This window comes from Myotis nattereri (assembly GCF_964212035.1).
Source record: "Myotis nattereri genome assembly, chromosome: 2".
NCBI lineage: Eukaryota > Metazoa > Chordata > Mammalia > Chiroptera > Vespertilionidae > Myotis > Myotis nattereri.
The window spans coordinates 42,370,216-42,392,922 of NC_138076.1; the positions used below are offsets into that span (position 1 = coordinate 42,370,216).

Here is a 22,707-nt window from a genome sequence, read left to right on the forward strand (position 1 = left end):
CTCTCAACCCCAGAGAGAGTATTCCGAAGGATGAGATGTGGCTTATACAAAGCTGGCTTAAACATCAAACATGTTGGATATCAATGAAGTAGGCTTTTCAATCTGATTTAGGAGTTTCACTCATTTTGCCTTCAGCTCCTTGAGGGGATTGATCAGACAAATCTATTGTGAAACTTACTACTCACTCTGATCCTCCTAACTGATTGGTAGGTAGGCAAGGGATCTCGATGTCCTCTCCCATACTTCTCCCCTATTATTCCAAAGCATGGTGTTATCATAGTTGTGATTGGGAAAAGGTGAAAATAAGAAACATTCAGCAATGCTGTGCATTTTGGGGGGTTCAGTTTTATACACTCCAGCCAACACCAGCTGTAGCCAGAATCTAACAACAGGCAAAGACCATGTGGGGAGGAAAAAGTTATCTGGCTAGAAATATTTAAGATTTTGGGAGGTAGAGTCTTTTTAAACTCCCAGATAATTGCACCATTATGTTCTGTATCTCCTGGCCTAAATCAAAATTATTATTTATTTAAGGACATCAAATATGTTTTATATACCTGATAGCTACCGTAAGCTCGTATTCTTCAAGCCAAATTCTTTTCAAATGTCTTTCCCTCTGTGATAGTAGAATTTCAGACCTGGCAGTACCATATCAGAGAAGATGACTGTTCCAAAGAGATAAAACTTGGAAATGTTCTTTAAAAAAAACATACACCTGAGGTCTGTAGCCAGTTTGGAAATGGTAGGCATGTATCTACCCTCCAGCTTCCCCTCAGCCCCCTTATCATTCATTCCTTACATTGAAAATACAACTTGGTAAAGAGTTTTCTCCATAGGCATTAGTTAATAAGACATTTTCTCCTAAAGTCCCCTACCAATGTTCATTTCTCAGGGGCCACAGGCACCCTGACCTGAATCCACTTGCAGTTCCCTAAAATGTGGGGAAGGAAACATGGCTCAGGGCTGTGATGCAGGGCTTTGTCGGATGTGAGTCTCTAGTGATGGTCAATAGTAGGAGAATCTTGTTTTAAAAGACGGCAATAAAACACATTTCTCTTCTTCTGATTTAAACCCCATTCAAATAGAGTTCAAAGATGACAGCCAACAGCAAAGTAAGAGTTGGCCTAAAACCTTATCAAAGGGCTGAGAGGGACTTCTTTCTCTCTCTCTCTTTTGAAACCAACCAATATTTCCATTACAGAGACAGTATGAAACAGACCAGTTTCAGCAGAACATCCAAGCCACGGTTTGGCTTTTCATGTCTGCCTCTGTGGGTCCAGTCACCCAGAGTGTCACCTGTGCTGTGCCAAAGAGATTGCAAGGACACTGTTTCCTTTTTGGTGCTTCTCTCCTTGACCTTCTGAAGTGGTGTATCCTGGATGCATTCCTACCCTCCTCCATATCACAGATTGGCAAATGTCAGGAAGCAAAGAACAAGACCGATCCTCCCCAGCTGGATAAAGGTGAAGGAAAAGAGGAAGCAGGTGTCCACCTCCGGCCACATACAGCCAGATGCCCTCAGAATGGTCCAAGAGTCTCCAAGGTAACGCCACAGGGAGGAGAGGCAGGGGGTCACCATCTCACCACCTGACTGTTGTAGTCCTCGGTGACAGCCCCTTCTGTGTTCCCATCCTCTTTGGGCCACCGGTGGCTCCTCGACTCCCGCTGCAGCCTCCGCTCCTCCCTCCTCTTTTGCCGGTCCCTCTGGTGCTCCAGCTGCTTGGTGCGGTGGTAGCGCTGCTGGAAGAGATCTTTCGCATACTCATAAAGCTGCATGTCCAGGAAGTTGAGCTCCTCAATGCGTTGGCGAGCACCGTCATTGATCTCCACATTGGAAGCCCGCGTGATGTTGAACTGTGTGAAGGGAGAGATGAACTTGAGGTTGAATGTCCTCTCAAAGAGAAACTGCGTCTTCCTCTGGAATTCTGTGAGCCCAAAGAAGGCCATGTTCTTCAGGTTGTTTTTCGCACTCTGCAACAGGATGGTATTTCTCTCGCTCTCATTCATAAAAGTCAAGTTGTAGCAGCCCACCAGGCTGAGGTCCGCCAGCATGCGCACCTGGCGGTTGTTCGCCAGGTTGTAGGTGCAGTCCATGAACTCTCGCAAGCTAACCCCAGACCAGTCATCCCCAGGGTAGCAGGTAGGTAGCTCATCGGGGGTGGGGCTTCTCCCATCACACATGTGGAGGGAGGTTTTCCATGTGGCTCCTCTCTGGACATGTTTCCACTCGCTCAGGTAACGGGACACTGGATCACGCAACATTGTGATGTAATAGAAATTCCTGGAAGAAATTAAAGGAAGAGTGTCAGTCATTGACAACTGTAACTCTGGGATTCTGAACCTTTGCAGTCAATGGCTCTTCTGCCAGATGTTTACGTGAGAGTGTTTTATGGGATTTGCATTGATCAGGCAAATGTTCCCATATGCACATATTTCCATAAGCACATGTGAACCAGTTTTCAATATTAAGTTTGCTGGGCTTTTCCTCCCTGATCCAGTGTGGGGAGGGAGAAGTGGGGGAATAGATCATTCATTCATTCATTCAGCAGTTATTCACTGATAAATTACTACTGGCAATTACAATAGCTTACATTAAGAGAACACATCGTGATATTTAAAATTTATTACCAATCCAATATCTATTTGATTCTTACAACAAACTTTTGTAGTAGACATGAGACTATTTGTTAGGGAACCATGCAAGGAGGTAAAGTGATTTGTCCAAGGTCATGGGCATAGAAAGGGCAAAGCTGGAAGCCAAGGCTTCTATTTTCCTGTTTACACTGCTGTTCTAGATTACAAGGGAGGTGGGGTTGGGAAGGATGAGCTGTGTGTGAAGACTAATATTTACTGAGCAACTATTATGTGCTAGAAACTGTACTAGGTATTTATGGATACTGGCACAGATAATCCTGAACACAACTTTGTAAAATGAGATTTTTTTTTTTTATGAAACTGAGACAACAGGGACTGAAAAAGGTGAAAAATGTAGCCCAAGGTCCCAGAGCAAGTTAATAATTGAACTGCAATAGAATCTAGGACTCTTTAATTTCATAGCCCCTGTGCTTTCCTGTGCACTAGACTGATATTTTAAAACCAAAAATGCAACAAATATTTACTGAATGTGATTAATTGTCAGGTGCTGTGGTTATAATTACAGGTCATATCTCATCTAAAGACATTCCATAGAACTTCGGAAAAAAGTATATTTTATAAATGATTAACTCCAGATGATCAGGTAAAGATCAGGGTACCTCTGGCTTAAAAGGACAAAAAGAGAGTTGGAGAAGTCAACAGAAAAAGACACACTAGTAGACGTTAAAGAAGACAAAAATAGATTCATAATGAGAAAAATTCTTCTTATAGATTCAGCAGTTACCAGTGGAATGGGCTGCCCACCCCACCACTTCGTCAGCAGGAGTAACACTCAGAAGTCTCCTGGGCAGTGTCCTGACACCTTCTGAAAAGAGCACCAGGCCTCACTTGGCCAACTAATCTGTTGTGTGGTTTTTTTAGTGCATACCCAGTAAAAGCCCTGACAAAAATAAGGAGTGTAAGGGTACAATGTTTTTATGCTGTTTAAAACAGCATAAAAATTGAGGAACTATAATATTTCAAACTACACATTTACTATATTCAGTTATTTTTAATGTCTAGCCAAATAATTTTGAAGTGTGCTAATGAAACTTCAAAATCTTAACACTCATTTCCCATTATATTAGGAGGAGGAATTTACTGGAACTGCCCCACATAGGCCAGCCTGAACGCTTGCTTTTGCCAGCCAACACTTTCCATTACTCTGTTGTCTTTTCCTGTGACAGAATGACAATTCCATCAGTGGAAGAAAATTTCCCAAAAGGTCAGTAGGGAGAGCAGAAAACGACTGACACAGCTTCTGGGCTCCACAAAGAAATGTTGACGATAAAGTTTTGCTCAGAGATATTACTATGGCTGAATATTATGACATGTCATTATTAATCTTGCTTTGGGCCTATGCTGGGACTTGTTCACTTTCTAGTGTTACAAGCAGAGACTAGCTTTTAATTCCTAAGCAAATTCCATTGTAAATATAAAAACACAGTAATGATGACGTTGTAACTCAGGTGTGGGTTAAAGATGCCAAACAGAGGAATTTAAATCAGAGAGACCTATGTATTGGGTCAAATAAGACCACACATGAAAAATTTATTATTTCCCTGTTAATTGGGTACAACAGAAAACATAAAAAAAGGATTTAAATTAAAAAGATGATGGCAAGCAATTGGTAAGTCTTAACCTCATTTATGTCTCACATTTGGGTATAATCCAGATTTTTAAAGTAATCATATCAGCCGGAGGATTTTAGGGCTGGGAATTGCAATGATTTGTGACACAAAGGTTCAACTGAAATCTGCTCCTGGAATCTTAGGAGGCTTTGTCTTGCTTGGGAAAATAGGCCATGAAGTTCCTGATGCCTTCATTTCATTGGAAATTGACACAGTCTCAAAGCAGACTAAAACTGACATAAGCTTGAAATTGTCTTGGTTTCAGATTTAACTTTATTCAGTTTAACATTGTATCTAATAATGACTGACAAGAGAGTAGGGCCATGTTTACATGAGTAAAATTAAGTCCCAAATGTCTACAAGTTCTACTAGCCATATAGGTAAGAGGCCTATTTGTAACTAAAATTAACTCTGACATCAAGACACGAAAATGTACGAGTGAAACATTTATATTGATGAAGTTCAAAGCTGCTCCATCTCATGGGTCTGGAATGGAATGGCTAATAGCATTTGGGTTTTGCTTTATCAGACATATCCTCATGTATGTTTTGTTTGTTTGTTTCAATCCTGCAAAGCAGTCAAAATGATAAGATAGTAACAATAGTAAAAATAAAATAATAGGGTGGAAGAAGAATCCCTATTGAAGAAAACCACCCCACAAAATTTGATTAATTAAATCACAGTTCTCATTTCTATTTTTTTCTACTTTCAGTTGCTCCTCTATTTTCAGACAGAACACTGCAAAAATTACTGATGAAGTAATGCTCCAGGCCTCATAACTATCCTTAATTAATCAATTAATTAATTAATTTTAATCCTCACCTGAGGATATATTTCCCATTGATTTTTAGAGAGAGTGAAAGGGAGGGAGTAGTAGGGAAAAGACAAAGAGAGAAAGAGAAACTCACATCGACGGATTGCCTCCCACATGCACCCCTGCCAGTGCCAGGGATCAAACCTGCAGACCAAGGTACATGCCCTTGGCAGTGAATTGAACCTGAGAAGCATTGGTTCATGGCCGGTGTACTAATCACTTAACAAAACTGGCCAGGGCACACACCCAGCCTTTATTGTGTACATGCTTTGCTCCAAGGTCATTAATCTCCTCCCAACCTCAAAATAATGAAACTCATTTTCTTCTGCTCCCATAACTTCCACTTCAGTTTCTAAAACACTTGTAGGGTCAGGACTAGTGAAATCTGCAGCTTTCCTTTTTGAGCCTTACTTGTTCAACAGCATAATGGAGTTACAACGGAGTTTCCATAAAACAAAGAAAAGGGAGGAAGTACAAACAGTTACCAAACAAAGCCTGCTATGGCCACAATGCAGAGGCCTTCATGGGCTCCTGTTGGTTTTAACTCATCTCCTAAGCCTAAACAGCATCATCTGTTCATATACTTGTTCTTGCAGTTAACCCAAACTCTCCTCAGGTTTTGGAATTATAAATAAATAAACTATTATGCTCCCCCTTCATCTATCCATTCATTCATTCGTTAGCTTTCCAAACATTAACTGAACGCCTCCCTCCCACCCCCCGCGCCCCCGTAATTGCTAAGTACTGGGGCTAGGGATCAAGATGAAGAGATGGCTAAGATGTTGTCCTCAAAGAGAATTCAGGCACCTGATGATTTTGGTAAAGTAAAAGACATTTAACCACCAACTTAAGGAGATGTTCTGCCACCCTCCCTGGACCAGAACAATGCCTAAGACAGGTAACTTTGTGCCAGTGACAGCATCCTGTCAGCAGGTTTCCCATGAGCCACCTGCTTTGTTGAGAGCTTGGGTGAATTCATGTAAGCATGTCTGTAAAGCCATTGCAACTCTTTAGCATTGCCATTCTGTGGACCAGTATCCATGTACGCAGGAAGCTTAGGGCACTGGTGCCATGGTTGCTTCAATAATCATCATAGGAGCCATCGTGGCTTATTAAAGTCCTAAGACACAGAACACACACTTTTCATGGCTGCTTTAGAATCACTTTAGCATCTTGCACTTCTGTAAGGTAATCATGTTGAAAAAACAACAACAAAAACCTCTAAGTACTGTACAAGGGTGTTACTGCCTTCCCTCAGTCTTTGCCTTTTCCTTTGCTCATTTGCATCCATCTTAACCTTCCTGGCCAACCTCAAGCCTCTTATCCATCTTCCCTGACTAGGGTGTGCTGCATCACCTACGGCACTTTAACTGGCATGTGAAAGTCCTGGTCGCATCTACCCTTTAAGTTTCTTTTTGATAACTGGACCTAGGCTTTGTGTCCCAGGGCACCTCACACAAATCCTGCTCACAGCAAAATGGTCAATAAATGATGCTATGCAAAATAAATGAGCATCATATGAGATAAATGTATTTTCATGACAAAGGTTAATATTGCCTTCGGTAAATGACTTTTTCTCTCCTAAAAACTAATCTGATATTATTTTTGAATGTCTAAAATGTGTGAAATGAATAAAAAGATATGTAATCTTCTAGTAATCCATCACTTGATTGTGATTGTTGATATTCAGAGACAGGCAGCCAGTATAGACTTTGGGTAGAAAGTTGAATATTTTGTACAAAAGATAATTAGTAGCAATGAGATAGGTGCTTCTTTTTTTTTTTAATGTTAAACTTACTAGTTTTCTTCCCCACTGCTTCAAGAACCTGTATTTTCCTAAGCAATTTATCATATAATTGTTCAGTTCTTTAATTATTGTCATTTAATTAACACGTGCTTATTGAGGGTTTGTTACATGTGAAGAGTCACTCTAGGAAATGTGAAGAACAAAAAAATAAAATGAAATGCCCTCAAGTATTGTGGGTGCAAGGGTGGCAGATTAGAAAAAGGCATTGATTAGCAAGTTTTGGAGGTAAGGAGTGGACACAGAAGATTTAAGAATGTACAGAGAGCAATGTGGCCTAATTACACCAGGAAGTTCATATTGTGCATTTTCACTAAACGTTTGTTTAATAAATGAATGAATGGAAGAAGGGCAAAAACTAGAAGAGGATGCTGAGGCCAAATTGTCATGGGCTCTGAAAGCAACTGTGAATTGCCAAAACAGGAAATGTGTTGATTTAGGAAGATTCATTCAGCCACAGGGTTGAGCGTGGACAACAGTAGGCCAGCGGAGACCTCTGGCAACCTTAGTGAGAGACCAGCAGGGAAGAACCCAGGAATGTGAGTGTGGATAAGAAAGACTCCCTGACAGATTCCAGAAATATCATACACCCAGCTGTCATTGTTCTTTTGCCTTCCTCATTGTCAGCTTCCTCTACACTACTTTTCCCTCCTCAGTATTTTCTGTTTCCCTTTCAATCCTGTAATGGAAAAGAGGCAGAGATAATGTGCTCATCAAAATGGTGGAACAAGAAGTAGAAGTCGCTGGAATGACTCTGCCTGTAGTATTTAAAAATTCGCCTTTTTTATTGCTAAGCAATATTCCATTATATTTCACATCTTCTTCATTCATTCATCTATCAATGGACACCTGGGTTGCTTCCATATCTTATCTATTATAAATAATGCTGCAATGAATATAGGGGTGCATATATTTTTTTCAAGTTGGTGTTTTCATTTTCTTTAGATAAATACCCAGAAGTGAAATTGCTGGGTCATATGGTAGTTCTATTTTTAATGTCTTGAGGAACTTGCATACTATTTTCTATAGTGGCTGCACCAATTTGCAATCCTATCCAATAGTGGGAATATCCACTTTTCTCCACATCCTGGCCAACATTTGTTATTTGAATCTTGTCATTTAAGTGCTTGGCAATTAAGTCAGGTAGAAAAGACAAATAACATATGATTTTACTTATATGTAGAATCAAAAAAACAAAACAAACACAGATTCATAGACACAGAGAACAAACTGATAGTTTCCAGAGGGGAGCAGTAGTAGGGGATGGGAGAAAAAGATTAAGGGGAATTAGATGTACAAACTTTCAGTTATAAAATGAGTAAGTCATAGGAAGGTAATGTATATCACAGAAAATATAGACAATAGTATTGTAATAACTGTACAGTGACAGATGATTACTAGAGTTATCATGGTGATCACATCATAAGGTATATAAATTTAGAATTACTATGTTTTACACCTAAAACTAATATAATATTGTATATAAGCTATACTTTAATATGGAATATTCACTTTCATGAGGGTATGACTTGCCTAGCCGATGAGAATATATCTGATAGAACCTATAAAATGCTAGGTTCATAGGGGAGGTTTACTAAATATACAGGGGTGGGCAAAAGTAGGTTAATAATAATAAATAATACAATAATGAGTAAATAAATAATAATGCAAGCATAAACTCTGCTTTGTGTACTCACAACTATAAACCTACTTTTGCCAACCACTGTATTCCTTCCACTACTAGCTTAATCCTCATAAAAATCAACAAAATTATTGTCTCCAAACTCCACACCTCTATGCATTCATAAAAACTAGCTCAACTAGAAACTCCTCCAGCCTGCCCTTGGTGGAAGGCATTTCTGTCCCCCTGAAACCTATGCCTCTCATGCTTTATCTTTTTATTAAAAGTTTTAAATGTTTAAAATTATAGTTGACATGCAATATTACATTAGTTTCACATGTACAACATAGTGATTATATATTTTATATTTTATTATGTGATCATGACAATAAGTCTAGTAACCGTCTGTCACTATATATGGTTATTACAATATTATTTCCTATATTCCCTAAGCTGTATTTTACATCCCCTTAACAGTTTTTATAACTGCCAATTTGTTCTTTTTACCATTCCCCCCAACCCCTCTCCATCTGGTAACCATCAATTTGTCCTCAGTATTTATAAGTTTATTTCTATTTTGTGTTTTTGTTTAGGTTGCTTTTTAGATTACACATATAAGTAAAATCATTTGGTGTTTGTCTTTCTCTGACTTATTTCACTTACCATAATACCCTCTAGGTCAGCCGTGGGCAAACTACGGCCCGCGGGCCGGATCCAGCCCGTTTGAAATGAATAAAACTAAAAAAAAAAAAAAGACCGTACCCTTTTATGTAATGATGTTTACTTTGAATTTATATTAGTTCACACAAACACTCCATCCATGCTTTTGTTCCGGCCCTCCGGTCCAGTTTAAGAACCCATTGTGGCCCTTGAGTCAAAAAGTTTGCCCACCCCTGCTCTAGGTCCATCCATGTTGTCACAAATGGTAAGATTTCATTCCTTTTTATGGCTGAATAATATTCCACTGTATATACATACTCACATGCTTTATCTACATTCCAGTGACCAGTGACTGTCTTATCCCTTAAATAAGCTTTATGCTTTACTCATCTTTCTTTCCCCAAAGCATATGAAAAATGACCTCATACTCCATGATGTATATAAGGTGTTCAATGTTTGTGGAATGAATAAATATTTAAATTTTATTAGTCACTCTTTCAGGAATTCTGATGGTGATGTGCTCAGTAAATCAAACTTGCTGGTGCCTTAACCAACAAAAGTGGTCCAGGCAAAGGCTTTCTCTTAGGCTAGATCTTGTGAAATGTATGGGAAACAATCAATTCCTCCTCTTTCCTCTTGCCCTCCAGACTTTGAAATGTGTTTTGTTTGGCAAAACAAAATAATTATGTTTTGCCAAAGCGCAGTGTCTCACAATGAACGAGAGATTGTAAGTTGGACTTGAGGGGTATCTAAAGGAGAGCTTTGGTCCTCGCCATGGAGCATGCACAGACAACTGGTACATCTTCCACGAGAGCTGATGTGTGCGTTTCCAAAACGTGAGACTTAGCTCCCCCTCCACCCTCCTGTACTGCGTGCTGGAGTCATTTTCCAAATGTTCAGAATGGAATTAATTTCTTGACTCCCTTTAGAGCCATATACTCATTACAGGCTGCCCAGTCTTTATTATCTCAGTCGAGTAGTATCTGACTAAACTGTATCTGATAGGGGGAATTGTGGCAGCTAGAGCTTAGCAGTTAGACTGCCCTTTGACACAGTGATGAAAAGGGCTTTTGTTCAAGCCTTGAAAACAAATTAAGGAATTTAAAAATGATGTTCTAAGCAAATGGGATATTGGGAACTATAATTGTTAAGTATCATAATAAAGAAGTTTAGGAGGCCGACAATGGTGTGTGTCAGAGTAACCGGGTCCAAGGGTGTCCGGCATTATGATGGGAAAGGGCAAACATGTGCTGGTTATCTTGCCTCACAAGAAGCCTTGCATCTGCACCCCCTCCCGCCGACGCCCCACACACCTTTCCCCACGAAGCTGCCCTTACCTCCTCCCCCACAGTGCCTTACAAAGCAGCTAGACCCTTTAGGCGAAGGCATTTTCATTTTACTTAGGACCCAAAGATCTGACTCTTTTCAATTGGAAAGAAAGAGAAGAGAAGAATGCCTGCAGTGCTTCCCTTAGGAGGAGAGAGGCTCTGCGTCCCTTTTCTTACCTGTGTGCCTGATAACTTTACAGGCAGAATATGATAGATGTAGCTGGTCTGGCTTTTTAAATTTTTTTACATCATTACTTTCCCTCCCTCCCCCCAGTTAGAAGTGCAGTATGTTGTCATTATAGAAAATATGAGCAATGCAGAACAGAAGAAAAAGAGGCAAATAAAAATCACCTATAATCACTGCTCAGCAAAAAACCACAGTTAAATATATATACATGTATTTCTTTTACAGATTTGAGATTATAATGTAGGTGACATTTTAACCTGTATTTTAAACTCAAACATACAGGGTGAACATCTTTTCCATTTTATTTAATGTTCTTCCATAAAAGCATAATATTCCAATTATGGATGTCCCATAATCTATGTGACCAATCTCCCAGTTTCAGACAATGAAGCTGACTGTATTTGGACGGGTATACTAGAAACAATAATCTGATGAACATCCTAAGCCAGAAGTATTTGGGCAGAGAATAAATTGCTAGGAGTAGAGTTTCTGAGTCAAGAACATTGTCTCTATTTCATTTTCAAAGTGCCAAAATGTACCTGATCACAGTCAACATGAGAGAGGACAGGCCATTGCATGAGGCCTCACATCAGCAAGCACCAGGGGACAAGGCCCCTGGAAGCCAAGGGAGGGCGTCACACAGGCTCCTGGCCCTGCTCCCTCTGGGCTGGGCCGGAACAGGAGCCTCTTAGGGACATTCCAGGACATAGCAGGTTTGTGACATAGCGATGAGGAAACATTCTCCTAAAAAGATCTGTTTATTTTGCACTTAATGATCAGCTGGCATATCAAATTAGATACTAGACATTTGTGGAATCCAGTCCCGCTGCATCAGCGCTGCAGCTGTCTTAAAGCCGACATCTGGGTCAGAAAGATGGAGGTCCCTTGCCCGGGTATACTTAGCGCTGGTCCTCAAAGAAACAGCCGCTCGAGTAGAAACAGCTTTTCTACAGTGCCCAGGTGTCAGCCAACTCTAATGAAGGGAAGTCACACATGATACTAACCCAACCAAACAAAAGCATGGGAATAAGAGGCTTCTGGATGACACCGGTCACTTCTCAGTGATGATCAGTCCACCTCCAGTTCCCCAGAGGAAGAGTTAGTATTTATCAATAAGATAAAATTTTCAATCCTGTCGTGTTGCTGCTTTATATTGATGTGAAACCCATGAGCCTCCAACTCACTAAAATGCCATGACTTTCCGGTGGTTGTCATATTTGCTTTCGCTTTTCCCCAAGCGGCTGCTGCAAGAATAAATTTCAGGGCAGGCATGTTCCAGGGACTTGTTTTTTGCTATCTTTGCTGAGCACGGTTCCTCCCAGTACAGTTTCAAATGTGCCAGGGAGGGTCCTGCTTTCATGCATTATTCAGAGACTTCCGTGATTATTTGCTTCAGAGGTGCCCTGCTCCGCACGGCCTCGCTGGGATTTGGGCACGAGGACGTGGCGAGGCGCTCTGCTCTGCAAAGCTGTGGTTTATGCATGCGGGCAGCCAGCTGGAGCCTGAAGCCGCCCCAGAGTGAGATAAGGCCCAATTCAGTCTCACTCACAGCTCTAATCCCAGCCGGGCAAAGCAGAACACCAGATAGTACACTCAGATTGTGTTATCGGGCCATTCGTGTGCAGCCGGGCTCGCTCTTCAGCTAATTTCACAGGCGCTATTTTTAGGGCGCGTGAGACTTACACAAGGCGGAAGTGGCCAGGTGTCTCCATTGCAATGGTTTTGCACTAGCCAATTTGGAAAGGAAAAGAAATCAAGATATTTAAGAGCAAGGCACGTGTTCTGGTATTTAGGTTTCTATCTGACAGCTTTGATATAAATTTTCCTAAAACATCATGAGAACGGAAAACAAACAAAAAACAAAACAAAAACCTCATCTCTGTCCAGAGTTTTCCATTTTTTTTCCGTAAAGGATTATTTTGAGTTAGGATCTGCCTAAGATTCTGCTATCAGGACTGGGCAATCATTTTAGCATATTTAACAAAATACCTAAGAGATCCCCACTTAATTCCATGCCTTGCCAGTTCTCAAAGAAAGAGTGCTTAGAGATGATCCCCTAAGTGATGATTAGGAACAAGCTAACTTAAAATATGGAAAGTTCATGTGAAATAAAACGCGATAGCAATAGAAATAATAATAATGGCTAACATTTATTGCCTGCTTACTATGTCCAAGTACAGTTCTAAGTGCTGTATTGCATTGACCAATTTAGCCATCAAAACAACTCTTTGTGTTACGTAGTCTTTTAGATGATGTCTGCAGTTTCACCAAGTGATGACAGTTTTGACAGTCTCTTCCATCATCGCGTAAGCATCAGGCTGTAGAGATGCAATTTGTGACTTAATGCTGCAGTGGTCCGGGCTTTCTTGAATTCAAAGCTCCAGAGGCAAAATGCGCATCTCAGGGAGAGGGATTTGTGGTTCCCTGTGGGTAGGCAGCAGGAGACAAGAGTGAGGGGGCATTTTGCAGGGTCAGGGGGACACAAGGCATCTGGCTCCTCTCAACCTCAGGAGTGTATGGGTGGAGAGGGTTCTCTATGTATTTACAGTGCAGAAGTCCTAGGTATAGTTATCCTGAGCTCAGCACATCCACAAAAGCGCATAACAAATTGACACTTGAGGAAAGGGTATTAGAGGCAAGGGGGAATTATAGCGGTTCTATTCTTTTTTTTTTTTTTTAATTGTGTTTTTATTGATTTCAGAGAGAGAGAGGGGGGAGAGAGGCAGAAACATCCATGAGAGAGAAACATCAGCCTCAATCGGCTGCCTCCTGCATGCCCCCACTGAGGAAGGAGCCCACCAACCCAGCCTATGCCCTGGCCTGGATAGAATTGGCAACCTCCATGTGCATGGGTCGACACTCAACCACTGAGACCCACAGGCTGGGCCAGTTCCATTCTTTTTTAACACTCCCAAGGAATTCAGAAGCCCAAAGCTATGGTAATCCCAGGACAATAAAGGGTGGTTAGAAATAATGGTGCAAGAGAATTCAGATAAAGCCAAAGCTCATGCAGTGCCATCATTCTCTTTTTGGCTTTAAAATGAGGCTTTTTTTTTTTTTTTTTTAAACACGATGCTCAGAAATGTGTTCTGGAAGGTTGCTGGATTCTGAGGTTGGCTGTTCTAATGCCTTTATTCAGAAAGAGAAGAGTCAATGAAAATAGAAGTCAAACTCTACTCATTTTGGACAGAGCATGAGCACATAATTTCAAACATGTTGGAAACTTCACTTTAAGGTGCAGTGGGAAGAAAATAGGTTTTGAAGTTAGGAAAGTCTAGGTTTCAATTTTTGGTCCATCTCACATTTGGTGTGAACTGGTTAGCTTATATGACCTCTGGCAGCCTTAGTTTCCTCATCTAAACAGCAAGGTATAAATGCTTACTTTATAGGATTGTAGGAATAAATGAATTAAAAAAATGACTATCAAGGGTTCAGCAGAAACTGATGCACAGCAGATCCTCAGTATAAGTGCACACTTCCCACTTTAACAACTTGTCTTCCTCCATGAATATTAGAACCTCAGGAACTACCCCAATACAGTGACAATTTAAAATTTAAATATTAAAAGCTTTGTTAATAATAATAAAAAAAACAGCTGATAGTTCATTTCTATTTGTGTAACATACAGTTTTCAAAACACTTTCCTCATCCATTATTTCACTTTTTCTTCACCACAAGACTGTATCAGAGGCAGGATTTTACAGATGAACAAATCTGTGCTCAGCAATATACAAGGATTTTCCCAAGGTCAAACAACTAAAGGCTAGCAGAGCTGAGACTTTTCTTCTTCCTCCTCAGCTACTATACTAGTCTATTTATTTAAACATATTTGTTGATTGCCTAGCTGTTATGGCTCAGTGGTTGAGTGTTGACCCATGAACCATGAGGTCATGGTTCGATTCCCAATCAGGGCACATGCCTGTGTTTTGGGCTCGATGCCCAGTAGGGGGCATGCAGGAGGCAGCCAATCAATGATTCTCTCTCATCATTGATGTTTCTATCTCTCTCTCCTTCTCCCTTCCTCTCTCTGAAATCAATAAAAACATATTTAAAAAAATATATATTTGTTGATTATGTATTTTATGCCAAGCACTATGATAGATTCTTGAGATATAATGATATACAGGACACAGCTTGATCTCAAGGAACTGGCCATACAGTAATCTTTTGATGACCCCACTCTGTCTTATTTTGCTCTAGTATAGTTAAGTGTTAGAAAGCATGACATTAGCACATTATTCTAAGTTTGGAGATTTCCCAGATTTGTATATTAGCTCATTTGCTCTTTGAAACCCAACTATAAAGGGGGACCCCTGAAGAACTAGGCAGAAATTACACCTTCAGGTAATAAAGTTGGGGAAGATATCATTCTGACATAATAAATGCTTGTTTCTTCATAGGCAGTGTTGTGGACGTCAATCTGGAGGCACATAGTGGCTGGTGGTCTCTCTTTGTGAATGCATAGCCATGGATGATCATTCATTAGAGGGTTGCACAATGGTGATAGTCTAACTCAATCATTTCTTTTTCATTTTGGCTGCCAGGCTTCTATCATGAGAAACTTACCATATTAACTATTTGATACTCCAAGGTATAGTTTGCATAGGAAAGGTAGATGAGCTCTTGACTCATTCTAATTACTGGTTTTCAAACAATAGGTTGCTTTCCTGGACTCCTCCGGTGGGGATTTTTTTGATGATGTTTGTTTGTTTTTATATCATTACTAGAGGCCCAGTGCATGAAATTCGTGCACAGGTACGGTCCCTAGGCCTGGCATGTGATCAAAGCATGAGCGTCTGGCGTGGAAGGGCAGCTCCCAGCTGACCTCTGGGTCCTGGGCAGCACCTGGGCCTCCAGGCCCCTACGTGCCCTCCTCTGCCTGAGTCACAGCACCCATGTCCCCACACAAAGATGCAGTGAGCGCAGTCGGACACTGTGGGCCAGCGCGCAGTGTGGGCCTCTAGGCTGCCCAGTGGCACCACACAGAAGCCGCACGGGCAGCACACTCTCTCCCAGCCAGCCTCACACACCGGCTCCTGTGTGAAACCATGGGAAGCCCAACCAGCCTCAGCGGCCTGGCTCACCAGAAGAGGCCGCGCATGTGCACATGCAGGTGCGGGCGCTGGTACCTGAGCGTGGGGCCTTCACTAGTGCACGAGCCCTGGCATCCCGGGGAAGGGTAACAGGGGGAGTGAGAGCAAGCTTGGTGGACACCCCACATTCTCACCGCACCGCTGTCCCCATCACCCCCGCCCCCAGGTAGCTGGGCGAGAGGTTATAGCCCCACGCCCGGTAGCTGTGTCACTGACCCCCACCATGTTCTGCGCCACCCCCTGGTGGTCAGCACGAGTCATAGTGAGTGGTCAAACTCCTGGTCTCCCAGTCAAACGACCACCCGACGGGATAATTTAAGAGAGGAATATGCTAATTTTCCATTACGCCATAACGTCACGACCAATGACGGAGAGTGGTGGAGAGCTACAGGAGGGCGGGCCATCAAGCTATGAGCAGCGGAGAGCTACCAGCAGCAGTGGGCGGATGGCCAGCTGAGGCAAGCGGCAGCAAGCTATTCAGGCATGGATCCGTGTGCAGGACAACTAGTATTTAATAAGTTTCAACACATTGCAGTCATTATTCTTACTGATGCTCAAAGGATCTAATTTGGAGCCAATAGGAGCTTATTCAGGTGGACACTTAATCCTTTTGAGGCAACCCTGTGGCCATTTATGCATATTCGTAAAGGCTTGCACATTACAAAAGCTCCATATTTAAAAAGACCAAAAAAGATGGTGTTAGAACTTGAAATTTTCTACAGTCCTAAAGATCAAAGTGGTTTCTGCTCAGGATGTGATCTGGCCAGCTTTAGCTGTGCCCCACTGTCTCCTGTCTCCCTCCCTCCCAAGCCCTGGAACTGCTGTTTTTGCTAATTACACCGGTGCACTGAAGGGGAAACCCACCAGAAACCATCTTTCACTTTCATATGTTCTACTTAGGCATCAACATCAGGGGTTTTTTGTTTTGTTTTTCCTTTCCTTTTTTTTTTGGTTTGTTTGTTAATCCTCACCCGAAAATATTTTTCCATTGATTTTTAGAGAGGGTGGAAGGGAGGGGGAGAGACAGAGAGAGATAAACATCAATGGGAGAGAGACACATTGACTGCTTGCCTCCTGCATGTGCCTGCAACCCAGGAGCGTGCTCTTGACCATAATCAAACCCGAGACCCTTCCGTCCATGGGCTGACACTCTATCCACTTTTTCAAAACTGGCCAGGGCTTTCTTTTTCTTTTTCTCCTTAACCTCACATTTTCCTCCATGCTAGGAACAGTAGGAAGGCTAGTGATTCATTTGTGACTAGATTCCAATGTCATACCACAAACTATTCTAGGAGAATGCAAATTATACTGGAAGTAACATGGAGCCCTAATCAGGTTCCTTCCAAAGTCCACTTATTCATGATAATAGCCTGAGTTCCTTCCAGAAGCCCAGCTGACTGCATGCACACTCAATGGGATCTTTCAGCGGCACTGGGTTCCGGACCCCTGCTGTCATTCTGCCTAATTAATAAAGCAATGACAGAAATTTGGAAAAATATACGCATAAGCATTTAAATCTCTCTGAAAAAAAAATCAATTCGTTCTGTCTAAACTTTGCCTTGGGCGCTCCCTTCATCAATTCAAGTGTGGAGCACAGTGACCTTAAGTTGCAAATATTTTTCTTCAGGCATGATTGAAGCATCAGAGGTAATAACTTTCAGCGTTCATTTCTTGGAGATTTAAAAACACTCAAATGAGGACACTTATTTTCCTACTTTCCTCTGCTATATGTAAATCTGAGAAAATAATCTTTAAGATGTTCAAAATAAATGTAGCTTGGGGCTGTTAGAGGTGGCTTTTATCTTGGTGCAATCAATACATAAATTAAAAAGAAGGGGAGGCCTCCTTAAGAAGCAGAATAATGCAACTGCAATATTCTTATTTTGTAAACTTCCTTAAACATCCCCCCTCCATATTATTTCTCTTGATGATAAGAACCTGAGTTTAATAATCAGTAAAAAACCAAGTATCCTTTTTCTTTTAAAACTGACACTGGCTATCATCTCTGAGTCCTTCATTGAAATTATATGAAATATGCTGATGCTAATATAAAATGAAAAACAACTCAAATCATAAAGCAAGCAAACAAATATAACCAAAGAGAGAGCTAGAAAGAGAGACAAGATAGAGAGAAAAACACAGTTAAAAGCTTTTCATTCTTTTTTAGTTTGGATTTATTATAGCCACAAGGGGGCTCTCAAATCTTTCCAAACACTAGGTAAGTGCTGAGAGCTGTTTTTCTAGTAATTAATTTCCACAAATCAATATTACCTATTAATGTGCATTACAGAGACAGGCTACAGACTTCTGACACTTTACACTCAAGTTAAAGAGAGAACTTGCTATAAAAATTCTAGGGGCCCGCAGTGATTGTAAGTCAAACCTAAAATGAGTTGCACCTGTGATTTCCTGTGTCTGCTCTAGCATAAAAAATCCCAACACTGCAAATTTCGTCAAAGGTTAAAACTGAATTTGAGGCACTGTGCATATAATGGAGTACATTGACCTCTGATGGATTTTAAAGGCTGTTCCCGTTCTTCTGCCGCATCACGCACCCCCCAAACAGCCATGGAAGCTGACACACAAAAGTGAAAACGCAGTGACCCTCTCCTGGGCCAGTGGGAAGTTGCCAGAGCCATTAGTTCTGGGCATTTTCAACTCATGCTGAGAGCTTGATGGTGCTGATGGTGTTTACAGCCTGCACCACAAGAGACACTTGGAAGTGCCAAAAGATAGGGGCAGAATCTAGCGCAATACTTGGGCAGAATGGGCGGTTTCAGCCAGTAAAGCAGACTGGAAATGCAGCGTTCTCCAAAGCATTGACTAAAGAGAGAAGAGAACCTATCCCCTCTAGCACAGGGAAAATACGGGAACAGAAGTGCTCCAAAAACACTGTCCGGTTAGTTAAAATACCAAAATCGCCTTTGTACACCTTCAGAGCTCTGATGTGAAATGGCTTTTAGGTGACGATCTCTTCTTTAGTGGAAATGTTCCCAGAGAACGGCAAGGACTGGTGACAGTTCTGCCACAAGGTGTGGCGTTTGAGGGCCTTCTCCCTCTGGGCAGCCTGCTGTCCTAGAAGTTGGAGCCATGGGGAGTGTAAGGGAGGACAGAGACACTGACTCAAGCAGGACAACTATCCCTCCTGATGAGAGTTTCCCTCATCATGCATCACTTTCATTCATTTCTTGGAATTAAGAATTTATCCTAGAGTTAATCTCTGGCTCAGGAAGCCTGGTGTTCTGCCTCTGACACAGGCACCCAAGAAAAGGTGTTCTGGAAAAACAAAGTTCTCCCTTCCCTCACGAAATCCTACATTGCTTGGCATATGCCCTAAAAACAAAATGAACTAAACCCAGAAGTAAGCTATTTAGAAATATAGCTAACACTGGTATCAGACTAAAGGGGTCCATTTGCCTGCCCGCATCAAAACCCAATAAGACACAAACATGAGTTTGCAGCTAAGAAAGTAAGGGTTTATTTTTACAAAGTTGCCCATACCCGGACACACAGGTGAGGTAATGTTTGCTTGAAGACCTGGCTACTCAATGGCTTGCAGGGGTTGGTTATATCAGGGAAAAATCATTAATCATGGTGACTAAGTTAGGGTCATGGTCAGGGTCATGGTCTCTACTGATTGGTTGGCAGTAGGGTAAGCAGGAGCTGATCAGTGCCGCTGGTCCTGATGTCAGCCATGGTATCCCTTTGTCTGCTTTCCCAGGTTTTTCTAAGCCTGGAGCATGAAAGACAACCGAGGCCTGGATGTTATCTCTAGTTTGACTGAAATTCTGTCTCTGTGGTCAACAGACCCCAAGTTTTGCTCCTAAGATGATTTGATGCTGATCAGAACCTCATTGTCCTGAGGGCTTAATGCCTAAGGGAGTTGACATGCAAAGGAGAAGGAGTCAGGGTGCTGGATAGGCCAGTTTGAATCAAAAGGAAAGAATGGAGGAAAAGGTCATATTAAAGAAATGAATTTTCTATAGCAGTAGTCCCCCTTAATTTGCCTTAATTATTTCCTTTTAGAATTTCAAAAGGAGGCATCATTTTTTTTCCCCAGCTCTAATCCAGACTTCTGTTTAAATCCTTCCTATTCATCGAGTTCCAAGTTACTTTTGTACTTTCCCACATCTATCCTAGAATACTTTTATCTCCTTCATGCACCCTCCAAATGCTCATCTTCCTTCTAGTGGAACATCCCTTGTTAGAGCATCTGGCCATGACCTGGGATTGAAGTTTATAGTCTAGGGCCATGGTCGGCAAACTTCGGCTCGCAAGCCACATGCGACTCTTTGTCCCCTTGAGTGTGGCTCTTCCTAAGCCTTAGGAGTACCCTAATGAAGTTAATAACAATGTACCTACCTATATAGTTTAAGTTTAAAAAATTTGGTTCTCAAAAGAAATTTCAATCGTTGTACTGTTGATATTTGGCTTTGTTTACTAATGAGTTTGCCGACCACTGGTCTAGGGTTCATGTGTCCAGATGAGCGCCTGCAACTGGGATCTGACTCAGGGCCCTGCCCCTCCAGCCCTGGGGCTGAGTCAGAGCCTGTGAAGGACAGGGATCAAGCACCAAGCAGGTAGAAACATCCAGCTCCTTAATGGATCACAGGCTATTGTTTTTGGACAATGCACATCTAGTCAAGTTTAAGTATACAGTTTTTAAAATACATTTTGATCTGTGTGCTTAAAATAACTCAAGATGGTAAAGAGAAGGAATTTCTTACCTCTGGGCTGGAGCCCACTATTATTGGAATTAGAATTACAGCATTATTGGTTGACAACTTTATAAAGAGCAGAGTTTCACCTAATTGTTGGAGTGATCACTATCTCAAAGCTTGAAGAATATAAAGTAATGGTTAGCAAGGCTAATGATTGTTAGCAGGCAAATGCCCCTTCTGTGGAGACCTTCACTGTCTTCATGTGCTAGTGAGGAGGACAACATTGATGAAAGGTATTTCAAGAATCAACTTTAGACTTCTCAGGAGTGCCGGGGTCCAGCCCCAGCGGGTCCAGGGGTCCCCAAAGGTGTGGACGGAGTCGGCGAAGAAGGAATGACATGGAGACGGAGTTCAGTTGATCAGAAGCCTAGCCAGGATCTCCAGCCAAGTTCTGGTCTCGATCTCCAGAGAGGTTCTGCTTAGGATCTCCAGCCAGGTTCTGTGTCCATGGTCTCTTGCTAGGTTCTCCAGCCAGGTTCTGTAGCCAAGTTCCCTCGCTAGATTCTCCAGCCAGGTTCTGTCCAGGTTCTCCAGCCAGGTTCAGTCACCAGGTTCTAGTCAGGTTCTCTTGCCAATTTCTGTAGTCAGGTTCAGGGATCTTTTGCCATGTTCTCTCGCTAGGTTCTGTCTCTAGGTTCTGAGGCCAGTTTCTGTCCGGGATCTTTTGCCATGTTCTCTCCAGCGAAGTTCTTCTGTCTCTAGAGAACGTTCTGTGTAGGTTCTGTGCCTAGGTTCTGTCTCTCTCTCTGTCTCCTAAGTTCTGTCTGCTGTTGTCTTGTTTCAACTGTATTTATACCAGTTGATTCCAATCCTATCAATCTCTATTCCAAAGGTTAGGGCGTTTCTTATCTCCATTCCAGGGAGTAAAGATTATGTAGCTTAAGCATGATTATTCGTAGTTAAAGTGATTAATTACCCGCCTGGCACTTAGTTAAGGGATTTTATTCCCTCCCTAACTTCAGGGGAAAATCCCTACTTGGGGAAACAACCTTTCTCAGAGAGGCGACCTTGGTTAAAACACATAGTGCCAAGAAGGTGAGCAAACATATTAAGAACAGTATGCCATATATGCCAGGTCCCTTGAAACAGCAAGCATGGACCGGCTCCTGGCAAATTCCCCCTTTTTTATTTTTTTAAAAGCGGGCATTAAAAAGAAAAACCCGAAATGCTCTCTTGTATCCATTTTAAGAGTAGGATTGGCGCTTTCCGCTATTACCTGAGTCCTGATCTATCACCTCAGGGAGAGCTTGCCAATCCTGCACTTTCCTGGGGTGGAAAGGCTGCAGTGGGGTTAAGGATAAGGCTCCTTGGGCCTACCTTCTCCCATGCCTCTACATTTACCTTTCCGGCACCTTTCCTTCCTCAGAAAAGCATGGACATATTTCTTGTATAAAATGTTCCATCTGACTGGGAGTAACCTTAATTCCTCTGCTAGCAAGCATATGTATTAAAAGATCAATACAGAGTCTTATTTCTTTAGACTCAGTATGGCACATCTTCTTAATCTAAGAATCAATACAGAGTCTTCTTTCTTTGGACTCAGTATGGCACATCTTCTCAATCTAAGAATCAATACAGAGCCTTCTTTCTTTGGACTCAGTATGGCACATCTTCTCAATCTGAGTTCTGTACTATCCACCTTCTTACCCTACTTATCCTCTGTAGTGGGGTCTGCAGTACCCTGGTGGAGTCCTATCCGTCCCGAGTGTGGGGTTCTCAATTGGGGGGGGGGGGGCTTACCTAGGGGAATCCTGTTCCAGGAGTTCCCAAAGGTGTGGACGGAGTCGGCGAAGACTATCCACCCTCTTCCTACGGTGGAGTCCTATCCTTCCCGAGTGTGGGGCGCATACCTAGGGGTCCCTGTTCGGGCGCCAGATGCCGGGGTCCAGCCCCAGTGGGTCCAGGGGTCCCCAAAGGTGTGGACGGAGTCGGCGAAGAAGGAATGACATGGAGACGGAGTTCAGTTGATCAGAAGCCTAGCCAGGATCTCCAGCCAAGTTCTGTTCTCGATCTCCAGAGAGGTTCTGCTTAGGATCTCCAGCCAGGTTCTGTGTCCATGGTCTCTTGCTAGGTTCTCCAGCCAGGTTCTCCACGTTCTCCAGCCAGGTTCTGTAGCCAAGTTCCCTCGCTAGATTCTCCAGCCAGGTTCTGTCCAGGTTCTCCAGCCAGGTTCAGTCACCAGGTTCTAGTCAGGTTCTCTTGCCAATTTCTGTA

At 42.2% G+C, this 22,707-nt stretch overlaps 1 protein-coding gene across 1 annotated transcript in view; it reads right to left on the reverse strand.

Annotated features, from left to right (window-relative positions):
* Window positions 1-1,572: 1,572 nt before the first annotated feature.
* HS6ST3 (heparan sulfate 6-O-sulfotransferase 3) overlaps window positions 1,573-22,707 on the reverse strand; it is a gene marked incomplete at both ends in the record, with an annotated part of 710,363 nt that continues 689,228 nt past the window's right edge. Inside the window, one exon of the mRNA XM_081082506.1 lies at window positions 1,573-2,281. Coding sequence (XP_080938632.1) covers window positions 1,573-2,281 — 709 coding nt within the window. The remainder of the gene's footprint in view (window positions 2,282-22,707) is intronic.